Source organism: Myripristis murdjan, chromosome 13 (genome assembly GCF_902150065.1).
Source record: "Myripristis murdjan chromosome 13, fMyrMur1.1, whole genome shotgun sequence".
NCBI classification, from domain to species: Eukaryota; Metazoa; Chordata; class Actinopteri; order Holocentriformes; family Holocentridae; genus Myripristis; species Myripristis murdjan.
Window position 1 is genome coordinate 37,788,632 of NC_043992.1, and position 14,360 is coordinate 37,802,991.

General features: G+C 42.0%; 1 protein-coding gene across 6 annotated transcripts in view; it reads left to right on the top strand.

Moving 5' to 3' along the window:
• Positions 1-14,360, top strand: part of nectin1b (nectin cell adhesion molecule 1b) — a 165,810-nt gene that overhangs the window by 76,552 nt on the left and 74,898 nt on the right. The window contains exon 6 of one of the 6 annotated variants that reach the window (XM_030066814.1): positions 8,456-14,278. The exons of the other annotated variants lie outside the window; for them this stretch is intronic. Coding sequence (XP_029922674.1) covers positions 8,456-8,961 — 506 coding nt within the window. The 3' untranslated portion in view covers positions 8,962-14,278. Of the gene's footprint in view, positions 1-8,455; positions 14,279-14,360 lie in introns of those variants that run through there. 6 annotated transcript variants of the gene reach the window in all.

Consider the following 14,360-nt stretch of genomic DNA (forward strand, 5'->3'; position numbering starts at 1 on the left):
CGCCTGTCATGGCAGAGCCCGTCTCAATCTGTGTGCTATAGTACGTTGCACCGTCGCCTCCTCACATCACCCCGTGCATTATTCATAAATCCAGAGGCCACACATGTATATCTTGTATATCATTACATCCTCGCTTCAACTAGACGCACGCTGTCAGGGCTGTTGGGGAGCATATTCAGCGTCTCAAGCAAGGAAGGAAGGGAGAGGGGGTGTGTGTGTGTGTGTGTGTGTACCGATGGCCACCCTGCTCCTCGTCACCTTTGAACCAGCCAGGCAGGTCTCCACAAACCGGGGCCGGATTAGGGTCTGCAGGCTCACGGAGCATATTCCTAGCCCCCTGCTTCCTCACGACAGGAGGGGCCGCTCGCTGCTCAGATCCTGCCAAGCTCCTACCTCATTATCCAAATGAGACATTAGCATGAGCGTTTCCCTCGCTCACACACACCATAGGCTGCCCATAAAGCCTCTGTTGTGCTGTGCCAGGGAAAGTACTGAAGGGGAAAGACATTGTGGCTGCAGCCCACTTTGCATAAAATGGAGGAGGGGCTGTTTAGAGTGCAGGGGTCTTTTTATTTGGGGGGGCAGGCTAGAAGAGATAGCCCGGCAGGAGACGTGAAATGGAAATGTCACCGGGGGGATAGCACGTGAGAGACCGGTGCAGCCGAGATCCTAGTGATTTATCTTAACATTTGTTTCTGCATTGCTTGCTGTTTTCTGCTCTCTGGAGGATACACAGAGGAGAGGGGATGGCATGGAGATGCAGACAGATGGAGCAGGGGGATTGGCTTAGCCCCTTCGGCCCAGCACAGCTCAGCTCAGCGCCTCTGTCCTCCTCCTCCTCCTCCTCCTCCTCCTCCTCCTCCTCATCCTCGCTGTCCACTCTCGTGGCGTTGGATCTGTCACGCCTCCCTGACAGCCTGACGAAGTAGGTCAGACTCTGTCCCAGGGTCTGACCACTGGCTCCAGAGCTGCTGCGGCGGCTGCTGCTGCTGCTGTGGTGATTCACTCATTACACACACTGTTCCAAAATAATAACAAGAAAATACAAAAAATAAATAAAAAAACCAGACACGAGGCTGGGGGTGGGATGGTTTGCTGGTAAACAACCGCTGCCCTGCCCTCTCTGGCTCAGCGCTGCACACTGACGTGCAGATAAAGAGGGCTTGTTTGTGCATGACACGCTACATAACCACTGACCTAATAATTCACCTAATAATTCATCCTGCAGACCAGCCTGGAAATGCAGCAATTGATTAATTTCCGTAAGAGCATCTCTTGAGCAGACAGGATTTTTTTTAAAGTAGTAGGGCTGCTTAGATGCTGGCGTGCTTCTCATTCTTTTATGATGCATTAAGTCAGCTTTTTTTTTTTTCACTGGCTCATAGCACAAAATGTGAATAATATATCTTATCTGCGGAGTTTTCATAGGGTTGTTGATCAATACCGGTGACTCAGTGATTACTTTGGTAGGTGCTGAGGTTTTAAGCCTTCAAAACTCACTTTCTGGCTCATACTGGATTAAAAAAAAAATAATAAAAAAAAATCCCCCTCTATTTAGTCACATTTTCAGCTGCTCACGAGGGAGCGACCGGTTCAAGATCCTCTGCTCTCAAGCCAAAAAAAAAAAAAAAAAAAAATGACAAAGCAGTAGTAGTAGTATTACAGTATTTTGCATCATGACACCTCTTCATTAGACATTTCTGTTGGATCTCTGCTCTAATTAGCGGGCGCACTCGTCTCTGGTGAAAATTTGACTTTATTATTTATGTCAGTGACAAGCCTGTGAGCTGCCAGAGACTCGTCAGTGTGGCTGCAATCCCTCGGCTGCCGATAGAGGACGATAAAAGTCGCGGCGGGCGAAATGTCGGTTTGTGAAAACTGACAGGACGGTCCTGCAAAACCAGCATGTTCACGACACGCCAGCGATGATGTCACCCGGCGTTTTGATGCCAGTGTTCCACGGCGTTATCTCCCCCTGCACATCCCGTGCCTCTTATCCTTCGGCTTTTACAGGGAATTGAATTTGAATTACTCGTCTAAAGGTTTTAATGGCGTGAGTGACATTTACCTACATAGGAGGGAAGCTTATGCCTCTGTAAAATCGGTGATTGCAAAAAAAAAATGTTTACAATGAAATGGTTGATATAGGAAGGTGCATGCGATAGGGTGAATAGGAGCTTTGCCTCATCGCGGACTCCCCAGGCGGCGTTGCTAAATTCCTGTCAGTGATGAGCTTTTATTCTTTGTGGCAGCATTACATTTCCATGACTTCACAACCACTGGCAAATTCAGACAGGGGAGTAATGAGGATCGTTCGAATCACTGAATTAATGTGTCTTCCCCACTTGTCCCCATCCCTGCTCGGGCTTTATGCCACTCTTTATTCGCTGGTGTCACTCGCTGGCCTCTCAAAGACAATCACTCCATCTTCTCTTTTTTTTTTTTTTTTTTAATTTGCCCTTGCCACTCCTCAACCGCTCAAAGAGTTGCCCTCAATTTTTTTTTTTTTTTTTTTATTTTCATCTTCTGTTCTTTGCTACTTGCTGTTTAAATTGTTAATACTTCTGTTTAAATTGTTCATATTTCTATTTTTTTTTTATAATCCTTGTTTATAGTGTTTATATTGCTTACTGCTATTTATCATGTGGATACTGTATATTTCCTCTAAATTTGCACATTGACCTACCTCTATGCACATTTTATACACCTATGCACACAGTTTTTTCTGGGGTTTTTTTTGTTTTTTTTTTTGTTGCACATTGCTTTTTGCACACTGGGTTGGGTACTCAGATCTTATTCTGTTGTACTTAGATCTTATTCTTTATTTTATTTTATTTTATTTTATTTTATTTTTTTAATCTTTTTTAACTGCGAATTTCCTGCGGGATGAATAAAGTATCTATCTTTCTATCTATCTATCTATCTATCTACTTGTTCTGCATGTACTCATAGAGAGAGACCACTCCCTGCACCTCCTTGCGCAATCCTCTCCCGTTTTTTTTTTTTTTTTTCTCTGTCTCTGTCGCAACACCGTGTCCGAGTAATTGTGATACGACTCAGGAATGTCTGTACCTGTCTCGTTTTTGCATGTGCAGACAGGACCGCAGCACACCCAGGAGCCGTCCCTACAGGTTTTTGGAGTTGTGAAACAGTCGCTCCCCCCACCCGCGACTTGAAAGCCTCTGCTTCTTTGAACATTTTCTGACACCCAGTGTTGACGGCGGATGTTGCGCCCCGTACAGCAGTTTACTCCAAAATACAAAAATCCTTCGCTAAATTCCTGCGGTGCTCTCCAAAGCCGCAAACCTGGCACGGACCTGTCGTTTGATTGAAGTGGCGAAATGTCCTTTTGCGCTGCTTTTCTTCACCGTTTGTGCATCTGAAACGCTCGCTTCTGTTTCACACAAATGACTCAGGCGGCGAGTACTTATTGAGTTGTGAGGAAAACAGATTTTGTCACACGAACGCTTCGAGGTAGTAAATCATGTACTCGATCAAGTCCGATGCGAATGTTCAAAATAGAATGATTAATGCAATGCAAAAATGCCACGGCTGCAGTGTTTAAGTAACAGCAGTATCATGTTATTCATTACCTGTAGAAATCTATCATGGCTCTGAATTGAATTATAGCCTTTCATAGTGCATCTTGGCACCTATTAATCTCAATTGTACATTTTAGCCGTTGGTACTCAAGGTTACCCCACTATCTGCATATTTCCAGAGGCCTGTTATAGACACTGCCTTTTGTTGCCTGGAACAGTATCAGGGCTGTTGTTGTGGTGCTTTGAGGTCTTTTTTATCTATCTCTTGGCAGGTGTTGCCGGTAGCAACGGCGTGCTGGTGGAACGCCTCCTCCCTCCTCCGTGCTGTCAAACACCCCTGCATACCCCGACCATTCCAAATGTGTTTTATTATTAGTGTTTCTCTAATGTGATTAGTGTGTACCGTGGCCACTTTAATTTCACATACTCACATTCACAGGGTGTATGGATTTGCCACCGGAAAGACAAAGCCGCCAGGGGTTGTGCACTCGCTGGAGAATTTGCGAAATCTTTTGGCATTTCGTTATCTCGGCGTGCTCCACCGGGGGCCGGGGGGAATCGCGCGGCGGAGACTCGTAGCCGGCGATGGCGTGAGGATGTGACCTTGCGGAGTGATAAATACGGCGTCGACGCATACTGTGAGAACAGGCAGGCTGGTCTTCGCTGACACACCTCTTTGAGTTAGGAAGAAGAGGGAAGTGCGCTCCCGTGCTGCAGTCAAGTGATCTGATGAGCATAATACTGGAACTTTGGCTGCTGGTTTGAGTTTCCTTTCCTGCTTTTACCTCTGACAAAAGAAGTACTCCATTACACAGAGTGGGTATCTTCACGCTCCAACACCCGCCTCTCCTCCTTTCCCCCTGCTAGTAAAGCATCATAATAGCTGCTTTAGAGAACTTGAGCATTTACTGCCACTTCTTGTTTCAGGCACGGCAACGTTCAAGCCTTCCATTTCTGTTTTTTTTTCACGTTGCATAAACAGAGGGCCTAACGCTTTACAAAAAGCCACAGATATGCCCCTGTGTTGATTACCGCTTTCATACATGGGCTGGTATTTAACCCCTTGACCTTGTTTTCACCTGAAATTTCCCCCCTAAGTATCTTCAACAACCCACAACAATGCCACAAAGCGTATTCTGTACACGCTGGCTGCAACGTGAAGCCACATTGCGGGAGTGAACTATTCAAAAAACCCAGATGTTATTGTTTTCTGGCGGCACTATTGCATCCAGTAGAAAATATTTAGATGTCTCGTGCATCATTTTATCCTCGTGTCCCTGTAATTCAGGAGGACGTGTTTGACATCTTTGGAAAACTTGGGATCTCCTCTAGAATTTAGAATAAGTTCCACATTTGTAATTATGAACACTGGGACCAGCGGGGGTGAAAAGCTTTAAGGGGATCCGCAGCAAAATGAGGAATAGTTTAATTCTGCTATAATTTAATTCACTACAAAATAATTATGATACAAAAAGGAATGAATGGTTATTCAAACAGTAAGTTCTTCCCACTTTGAATCTATTTGTCAGTGTTTAAGTATGACTAAACAGTTTAATACCTTTATAGGGCACTCATTAAAATACTTTGAAATTAAAAAAAAAAAAAACAACCCTAGACTGTTATTAGAGAACATGACAGGACTTCATTACTTCTATAAAATTTTTCTAAAATTTTCATTTTGTAATAGAAAATCAAAGCCAATGAGATTGGTCAAATGCCACAATCATGTGACCTGGGATGTAGAGCGATCTTTGCTGATTGGCTGGGTGAAGACCAAATGATTATTGAACTAACTGAGACAGGGGATGGGCCTGATATGTAAAATTTCTGAAATTACCAAAAATAGTCACTTGCCCTATAAAGGGTTAACACAAACCAGCACATCTTGTCATTTAAGGGTCCACAGGTCAAAATGACCCCAAACAGGGGTGATCTCGGTGGTCCAGAAGATGAAAAAGTTAGAAAACTCCCGTCCGGCCTCATTCTGAATTTATTAGCACTGACACACATTCTTCAAATGCACGTTTCAAAAGGAAGTGTCACCTGATCCTTTATAAAAAAAAAAAAAAAAAAAAAGGATGTGATGGAGGGCACCTTTGAAGGCTGCCTGCATCATCTTTTACTACTGCTTTTCAGTAGTTTTAAAGGTCCCCCCTTGTTTTTTTTTTTTTTTTCTTCTTTTTTTTCATCTCACTAAGTGGTAAATATACCAACTTGGCAAACCTTTGAAATAGTTGGAAAAAAACTGCCCAATTAAGATTGAATGAAGGGAGTGATGAGAGCCCCGACAGATCCAAGCCGAGGAAGGCAGCGAAGGGTAGAGGAGAGGATTACACAAGACCGTTTTCCCTTTCTCTCTTCTCCTCCAATCCTCTGGATTTTCACCCCTCTTTGGACTTGGTGGGAGGACGTGTTCTCAGGCAGGGGTGACCTGGCTCTGCTCTCTCATTCGTGTGTGTAATGAAGGCCTGTGTCTGAATAATCCCATTAGGTGGTCAGATTAAAACCTGAGCTGATATTTGAGACTGTGCCCAGCACTGCCTTAGAAATTGGAGAGCTTTACCGTCAGTCCTGGGAGGAAGGGATGCAGTGGGAGAGCAGCTGAGGCAAGTGACTGTGTTTGGGAGGTCTCTCCTTCAGATTGATAGAGCGCCATTGTAATTAAAGGAGAGAAGGAGGCTTCAGTAGCTTCATTGCCCCCCCTCTGGGCAGAGGAACAATTCACATCCTTCTCTAGCTGTGCTCACAGATTTATCATCTCCACTAAAGAGCAGTTCTAATGGAGCGTAATGGCTTTGATTCAACAATTAAGTCCAATAATTTGAAAATCATTTGCTGCTTATGCAGGAAATTTGTCTCTTTTTGTTTGTGATGATGATGATGGCTGATAGGTTGTCATATTTGCTGTTCGTCAAGCCTCAAAGTTGTTCTGAATTTACTGAATTGAGCACATGCACAGAGGGTTGAATATCTCCAAGGAACTTTTGGAGATATTAAACATTTCATGGAAGTTAAGGCGGCGCTTTGCAAGCTATTTTATCAATTTGAAGAGAGAGCTTTCAGTTCTCTTCTCAGCATTAGCCAACTCATGACCAGCTATATTAAATATATGTAGTTGGTTTCAGTTCAGCATTATTGGTATCTCTTTATTTATGCCTAGATTATTTAATGCCTCTGACCCTGACCCCTATCTATGAATTTGTGTGTACCATCTGACAAAATGTTACATTTTTTTGTGAATTTGTGAATTTTCAAGATCAAAGATCAACATCAAAGAACAAATTATTTGCATTTTGAATGTATTTTTGTCATGCTTTGAAAAGCTGATATGTGCAAATGAATTGATCAATTTTTCTTCTGTGGGAAGACTTCTGCTGATGAAAAATGTTTGGCAGCAGTTTAGTTTTAGCAGATTGTGATAAATAATGAAAAGATGGCAAAAAGCTAAAGAGACATGGTATCAGTAGCATTGGTGTGTGTCTGTAGGTTGTCTGACTGCGTGCTGCACACAGGAGTCTGTTGTTTAATGCCCTCCACATAGGAGCACACTGCCTGTTTACCCCAGGTGAACAGGATTTTTTCAGTCCTCTCACACACACCATTCATTTAGTAGATACTCTGATTCTTTGTTGTTTTTTTTTCTGTTGAGGATTCTGCATTTGCCATTGAAGCTAAACATGCCTCTGCTCTGCAGGTTTAGACAAGCACTAGCTCCGCGCCGAGAGGCTTTGATCACGTTTCAGATAAAAGTCTCGCTGTCTCCGCGTTCGAAAGAGCTTTGCACACTTTAGCTTTAAGTGAAGATGTGTGTGAAAGGGACATGGTTTTTAGCGCCGAGTTTTACTGTATGCACCGATTGTGCTTTAGTCATAAGCATTGTTTATCCTTTTGTGAGGAGGCTCGGCGCTCAGCAACATGGTGGGATGAATGTGATGGCTCAGTCTTGCTTTAGATATGGTATGGCTGTGGCACTTGTGACTGTAAAACGGAACAACATATCTTTTTTTGTATTACGTAGGAGAATTTGCAAGGCAAAATCCCAGCCCTCAGACTCTAAGCTTGTGGAGCTGGCATCCTAGTTATTGTTTGTCTCTAGCAGAAGGCCATTAGTCATTGTCAGTCTGTTCTAGATTACAGCGCATCTTTATCTCATTTGGTAATTTTCTCTCTATACTGTCTTTACTCAATAATATATATATTTCCCCTTCAAAGCATATGCCTTTTTTGCAGCTTGCTCTGCTGCTTGTACTGAAAGCTTTCATATTTCTCAACACTATTGATGTCTCATGGCATACTCTGTCTGCTTGGCTGCTGATTATCATCTCTGGCAAAGCTATTTCATTTCATTTCCACCACACTGATGACGAACATAGTTAAATCTCATGGTATGCTGTGATGTACTATCCTGTATGTATACTGTATATTTCTGTGTTTACTCTAAGTTGTGTGAGAGCTGTAGCATTAACAGTGAGAAGCCACATTAAATAATCCTTCCACACTTTGTTCATTATATTGTTATATTGTTTTTTTGCCTCCTCTGGCTTCCAAAAAGGGATGAAACCAGAATGCATGCTGACAAAGCTTCACTCTCTTAAGCGAGTCGTGTTATTTTCCTCTTTGATGGTGGTGTGTGGTGGACTGGCTTTGTTTACTTCATTCTTTCCTTCTTTCAAAGTGCATGCGGTTGTCAGTGACTGAGCCTTGCCTTGCCACAGTGTTGGTAGGTGCTGCTTTCGGGTGGGGGGGTTCGTCGTGGGGCCGGGGGGGGGGCGGGGTCCTTCCTTTCCCCTTTGCTTTTCCTTCCCTGTCTCCCTTACCTCATCTTTCCAAAAAAAAAAAAAAGCACCTGCACAAAGCACCTCCTCCCACCAGAGCACTGACACACTCCCTTCCATCTGTCTTTTCCTACCCAGAATTCCCTAACAACCCGCCATCTGGGGGCCGTGGGATCCCGCAGGAGCAGCACAATACAGGTGCCGCCATCGGGGGCGCAGTGGGGGGAGTCGTCCTGTTGGGTGTGGCGGCCATACTGCTCTTCGTATTCCTGCGCCGCCGCCAGCGCACCTTCAAGGGAGACTACAGCACCAAGAAACACGTGTTCGGAAACGGGTACAGCAAGGCCGGCGGCCTGCCCGCCCACCCTCCCATCCCCAAGAATCTGCAGTACCCGGACGACTCAGACGACGAGAAGAAGCCCGCCCAGATCAGCGGCCCCGGGGGATTCGAGGCGAGCGAGCGCGATTTTGACGCGGAGGCAGAGGACCTGAAGAGGCCCTATTTCACGGTGGACGAAGGCGAGAGCCGAGATTACGATGAGCGGACTCTCGCTTTCCAGTATGACCCTGAACCTGAGATCGCCGACGATATGATCTCCCAAACCGACGGCTCTGTCATTTCTAAGAAAGAGTGGTACGTGTAGTGGCATGCAACAACCAAACCAAACAGCCCTCTGTCCCCACCTGCATTCCACTGCACCCCTCACCTCCATTACCGACCCCGCCCCTCCATTTGTCACAATGCACCCCTCCCGCAGTCCCATTCCTCCTTGCTCCACCTAGCACCCCCCCTCCCCCCCATCAGACCTCATTCAACTAATCTGAATTATAAAAGCAAGCGTCAGTTTAAAGTGCTAGCAACATCAACGTCTCATCATCACAGCATTGATATACTGAAATTCCAGTGGGTGAATGGCAAAGAATACAAACTAATATAAGGTATGTGATTGGACTCATGCCGATTGCCATTCTGAAAAGGCCAGGGAGGTGGTTGGTTGATTAGTACTGGTGTGTATTATTATTTTTGTGTATTTTTTTCATGTTATAAATGTATTAAATGTATAAAAAGAGACTGCAGGAGGAGGTTTTGCTGAGCACATTTGTGAAAGTCCTACACTGGATGTACGAATCGTTGTTTTTTTTTTTTATTATTATTATTTGTTTTGGTTTTGTTTTCGATTTTCATTACCATTTGCCTTTATTTGTTATTTTTTTATAATGTCTTTTTGTATGATTTCTAAGTGACCCGAAAATCGAGAGTGAAATGTCTGACATAATTACAGGTGGAGTTATGTAAGTGTTTGTAATTTTGTGGTCAAATGTTTCAGAGAAAGAAAAAAAAAAAAAAGAAAAAAAAATAAGATTCATGCCATATATCGCCTAGCATCATTTTTTTTTTTCTTTTTCCTCACTGGGGTTAGCATGGGTGAGCTTACTCAAATTTTGTACATTTCCAACATTACAGGCAGATGTGTTATCGCTGTTTTCCAAAGACATGCTTATTATTCTTGACCCCGGCATCTACATGTTTTCTTCGCTGAGAGAGCTGGGATCTGTCACTCTACAAAGCCATACGGGCATGGCATAACAGATAGATGTTACAGGGTGTCAGTGCTGTTCTCATTTTTTAAAATTTTGTTTTTTTTATTATTATTATTATTATTATTATTATTATTATCTCCCCCCCATTAAAGGATGATTCTGACTTTGATTTGGATTGATGACCGGCATAGCTGGGGAGCGAAGGGCTGCAGTTGTTTCCAAACCCTTATTCTTTTGAGTGTTTTCCACACTCACATCCAATGTGTTCGCTGAAAAAAAAAAAAAAAGAGAGAGAGAGAGAGAGAGAGAGAGATTTGCTGAGTCAGTGTCCACAGAAATCTTCAATAGTGCCCTGAAATGTCACTTCTTGTCACTTGACTTGAAAGGGTTCACCTGTGTAATTGAGCTCTAAATCTTACCACTGTAATGAAATGTCTATTTTTGTGTTGGAATTGTTATAATTATTATGTTTTGATCTAACCCTTTTTTTAAGCAAATGGATATCAGAGAAAGTGTCTTGGGAATTTCCCCAAAAGTGACTCTGCTTCCCTTTATAACGGTGTGACTGTGTACTAAAGAATTGGCTTAAGCCGCCCGCTTACACCCACAGCATATTGTATGAGGAGTCTTCTATGGACAAAAAGGACATGGATAGAAGGAAAATGTCAACTGATGCTTTTATTTACGCCTACGGGGCAAACACGTTGTCATGGAAAGGGAATTGAAAAAATTATGGTGGCCATCCTGGAATATAATAAGTCACCTGCTGCTTTCCCTCATCTTTTTTATTATATTTTCTTTTTCCTAGAATAAATTTCAATAGCTCTTGGCAGATTCTAAAAAAAAAAAATAATGATTAAAAAAAAAAAATGGTTGTCCTTGCCCCAGTTATTGGCTGATGTATGTGCCAATGGGGATACTGTGTCTTAAGGCATTACATATCCGGCTTGTTAAATCGCCATAACAAGTGTCAGTGAATGTGGACCATAGCAAATGACTTGTTTCTTTCCCCAGCATTGAGGTCCATTATACAATCAGCAAAATGTATTGCTTAAAACAAACAAACATGAAAAAAATATCTCAAATGTGGGATAGAACGGAAGCATAGGTATAATCTGTGGAGAAAAATGAAATATCTGGCTGGCTCTGAACAATATAAATACTGTATTAAGCCTTATTTTATGCATGATTTTTTGTGGGAGTGGAAGTGAGTACGTTGCTATTTTTTCTGTATCAATCCAGTGCATTTGTCCTCATTTGCAGCTCAAAAGACAACACTTTGTCAGTGTTTGTATCGAGGGTGGGTATGGAGCGTGTGAGCTTAAAGGCAGGCAGCACCCTACAAAAATATTGCAGTTAACAATAAATAAGTAAAAAAAAAAAACAACTAAAAAATAGAAAAAAAATGCAGCAAAACATCTCTGTGAGAGCAGATATCCCTGCAAACTAGAGAGGTGAATGTTTTTACAGTTCATGCTTGTCTACTGTATGTTTCCAGATGAGCATGTTGATCAGGAGCCTCAAAATATATTGTATTTTCAACATACAGCTACTAGAAAGTGGGAAATATCATGTCCTTGAAAGTCTTTTTTATTTCAGTTTATTATTATTATTTTTTTTAAAATCATTTCTACAGCCTTATTGACGTTTCTGTTTCTGTGTATACAATAATAGTTACGATAATGGTACCGGGAGGCTTGCATCAGCGAAAGCCGTTTCTGAGGTGGGAGAACTAATTGACAGAAACTGGGTTGCTGCCTTCAAAGTGCAAAAGCAAATTGGTATTATTTTGTTTGTTGTTTGTCTGCTTAATAGAACTGATTTGCTGTTACCTTTAAACCCCATGCGGTTTACATCACAACCCTAGCAGAGACAGACCTTTGAAAAAAAACACATTTTTATCTTTTCTTCTTGCATTCAGTGCCTATCAAAGTCAGGAGACGTGAGGTAGTCTAAACAAGCTGCTGCTCCGCCATCTGAGTCATTTATGTCACCGAATATCAAAATACCGAAACATGGCATGGACTACTAATCTCTTCAAATCCGATGGATGATAATTCTCTAATTGCAGTAGATTGGGATTAATATAGATTAGATGTAATAACACACTGGGCATGTTTCCTCATCCGAGTCCAAGCATGATACTAACAACGCTTCGGTCCTATCTCTAAAATCCGTCGATCTCTTCGAGGCTGCACTCATTACCATTTAAAAGATAGATAAATGGTGATACAGCACTTTCCCCAGTCAAGGCTGGATAGTTTAAACCCTAAAGAGATCGAACTATCAGAAATTAGTCACACATTGCTGACTTCCGTAAGCACAATTGAATCTCTAATCCAATCTCTAATGCAACTTTGGACCAGGCCCAGAACAAAGATCAAACCTGCTCCTTTATCAAGCACAAATTGAAGTTACCAATTTCATTTGAGAGAAAGTAATTCTTGTTTTGTTTGTTGGTTGGTTTGTTTGTTTGTTTGTTTTTTCTGTACCCTCCCCCCATTATGAAACCACTGCCATACTTGCTTCTCAAGCATCTTGGAAAATGAAAAGACTTGGCATTTCAGTTTTTAGTCTACATTCTGTATACTGGTAGATGTAAACATTGTCTTCATGTTGTCAGGGTGTTATGAGTTTCTATTTTGTAATACTGACTGTAACTTCATTCCATCCTAATCTACTTTTTGTATTCAGTATGTTCAACATTCCACTGTAAATAATGTACATAAGGTTGAGATTATAGTTGGGATTTATTTAGGGACAACTGCATAGGGACCCTCTTCATGTAAAATATAACTATTTTGACTGCAAAAAATAGAGATTCAGTAATGATGGATTTAGTAGGTGAAGTTGGTGCATAGCTTATTTCCAAAGTCCCACCTAAGATGCCACTCCAGTGCGTTTTTGATATGCCAATAGCGGCTTCACTGTCATGCGAAGGGGTGATGCATACAATCTGGTGACTTCATATTACTGAAAGAAAAACAAAAGAGAGAGAACTTGTCTGTATGCAGCCATGTGAATGTACATTTCTGAGGGTGTTACAAATATGAGAAAAAAATCTTGTTCAAATTGTGATGACCCAGTGAAGTAACTTGTATTTGTTTTAAACATTAAATGAGTTCAATAGTCAACAATGTTCTGTCCCAACTCACTGATTGGTTAGATGTGTGACTCTGATTGATATTTCCTGTCTGCAGCACATTTCTTCTCACGGTGTATTGATTTGGTAATTGCAGGTTTCACCCCAAATGCCTCCATTGGTAATGTAACCCATACCGCTTTTTATCTTCATACACTGCGCTTATAAATGAAATCGCCTTACTTAGTCCTGTCAGATAATTGGTGTCAGTTGTTATTTTCCATAGCCATTATTTGGATTTGTTTGTTAGTTTGGGGTCTTATCGCATTCTCTCAGCCTTAAGTGTAAGACATTAAAGCGTTGAGCAATTAACTAGGTACTTTTCCCTCGCTTTGTTAAAGACAGATATTGTTAGGACATTCTAGTCCACATTTTCAGATGAGGCTCGTGCAGATGTACAGCCAATTCTGCAGCAGCGCAGTTAAGCCACACTGTCTCTCCACTTCCACAGTGAGTTGTTTGGAAAATGATTATTTCTGGTTAACTTTGCAGCTGCCAGAGGGCGCACAAGGTTGTTTCAGAGACCTGAGGTTTGCATCAAAAATATTCAATATTCTGGTCTAATTTACTGAATTTGTAGGCATCAGTGGGCACTGCAGTGCTAATGCTGGATGATTTTCTCCTGCTGCATTCATGATTCCACTGATTCCTCTAGTTAAGGTGCTCCTGTACAGCATGAGCATAGCAATCTTAGCAATCTACAGCACCGGTACCATGGCCATGAACTTTGTGTTAAAATTAAATGATGGACAATCAAATATGTATAGGGCATGGCTCTTATTCCAAACGTACTGTATCTAACAAGTGTGGAAGGTAGCTGATCCCCTTTACAGCTCTGAAGTTGAATTGGTGCTGGTATAGCATAATTATAATCATGCTAAAGCTTGCATGTGATGAGAGGCTAACACAAGATAAATGATACATGCAATACAAGGGTCTCTGATGGTTTTCATTGTACCTTTTATAGATTTTTTTTTTCTCTTTAACCGCAGAACAAAACTGTCAAACAGATGTTGATGATATTGTTGATTGCGCACGGAGGATAATGGGCTCAGTAAGCAATAGCAGTGATATGATGAGAAAAGGCCAGTCTAGACTCAGACAGATCTGTCTCAGGCTGCAGGCATCTGCACCGTGCACATTAAGAACTGGCCAGAGTTTGCAGCTGTTGCCATCCATTTACTAAAAGAGCCCTTTGTAGCCCAAAGGGGCTTTGATGGCATATAGTGTTTTAACATGCGCAGCCATGGAGTTTTTTTTTTTTTTTTTTTTCTTTTCCAAACAGAGTTGATGGTGGGATTGTAAAACATTCCCTCTATAAAAGCACTCTTAAAAGGAAATGCAAGTGAATTTCACTGT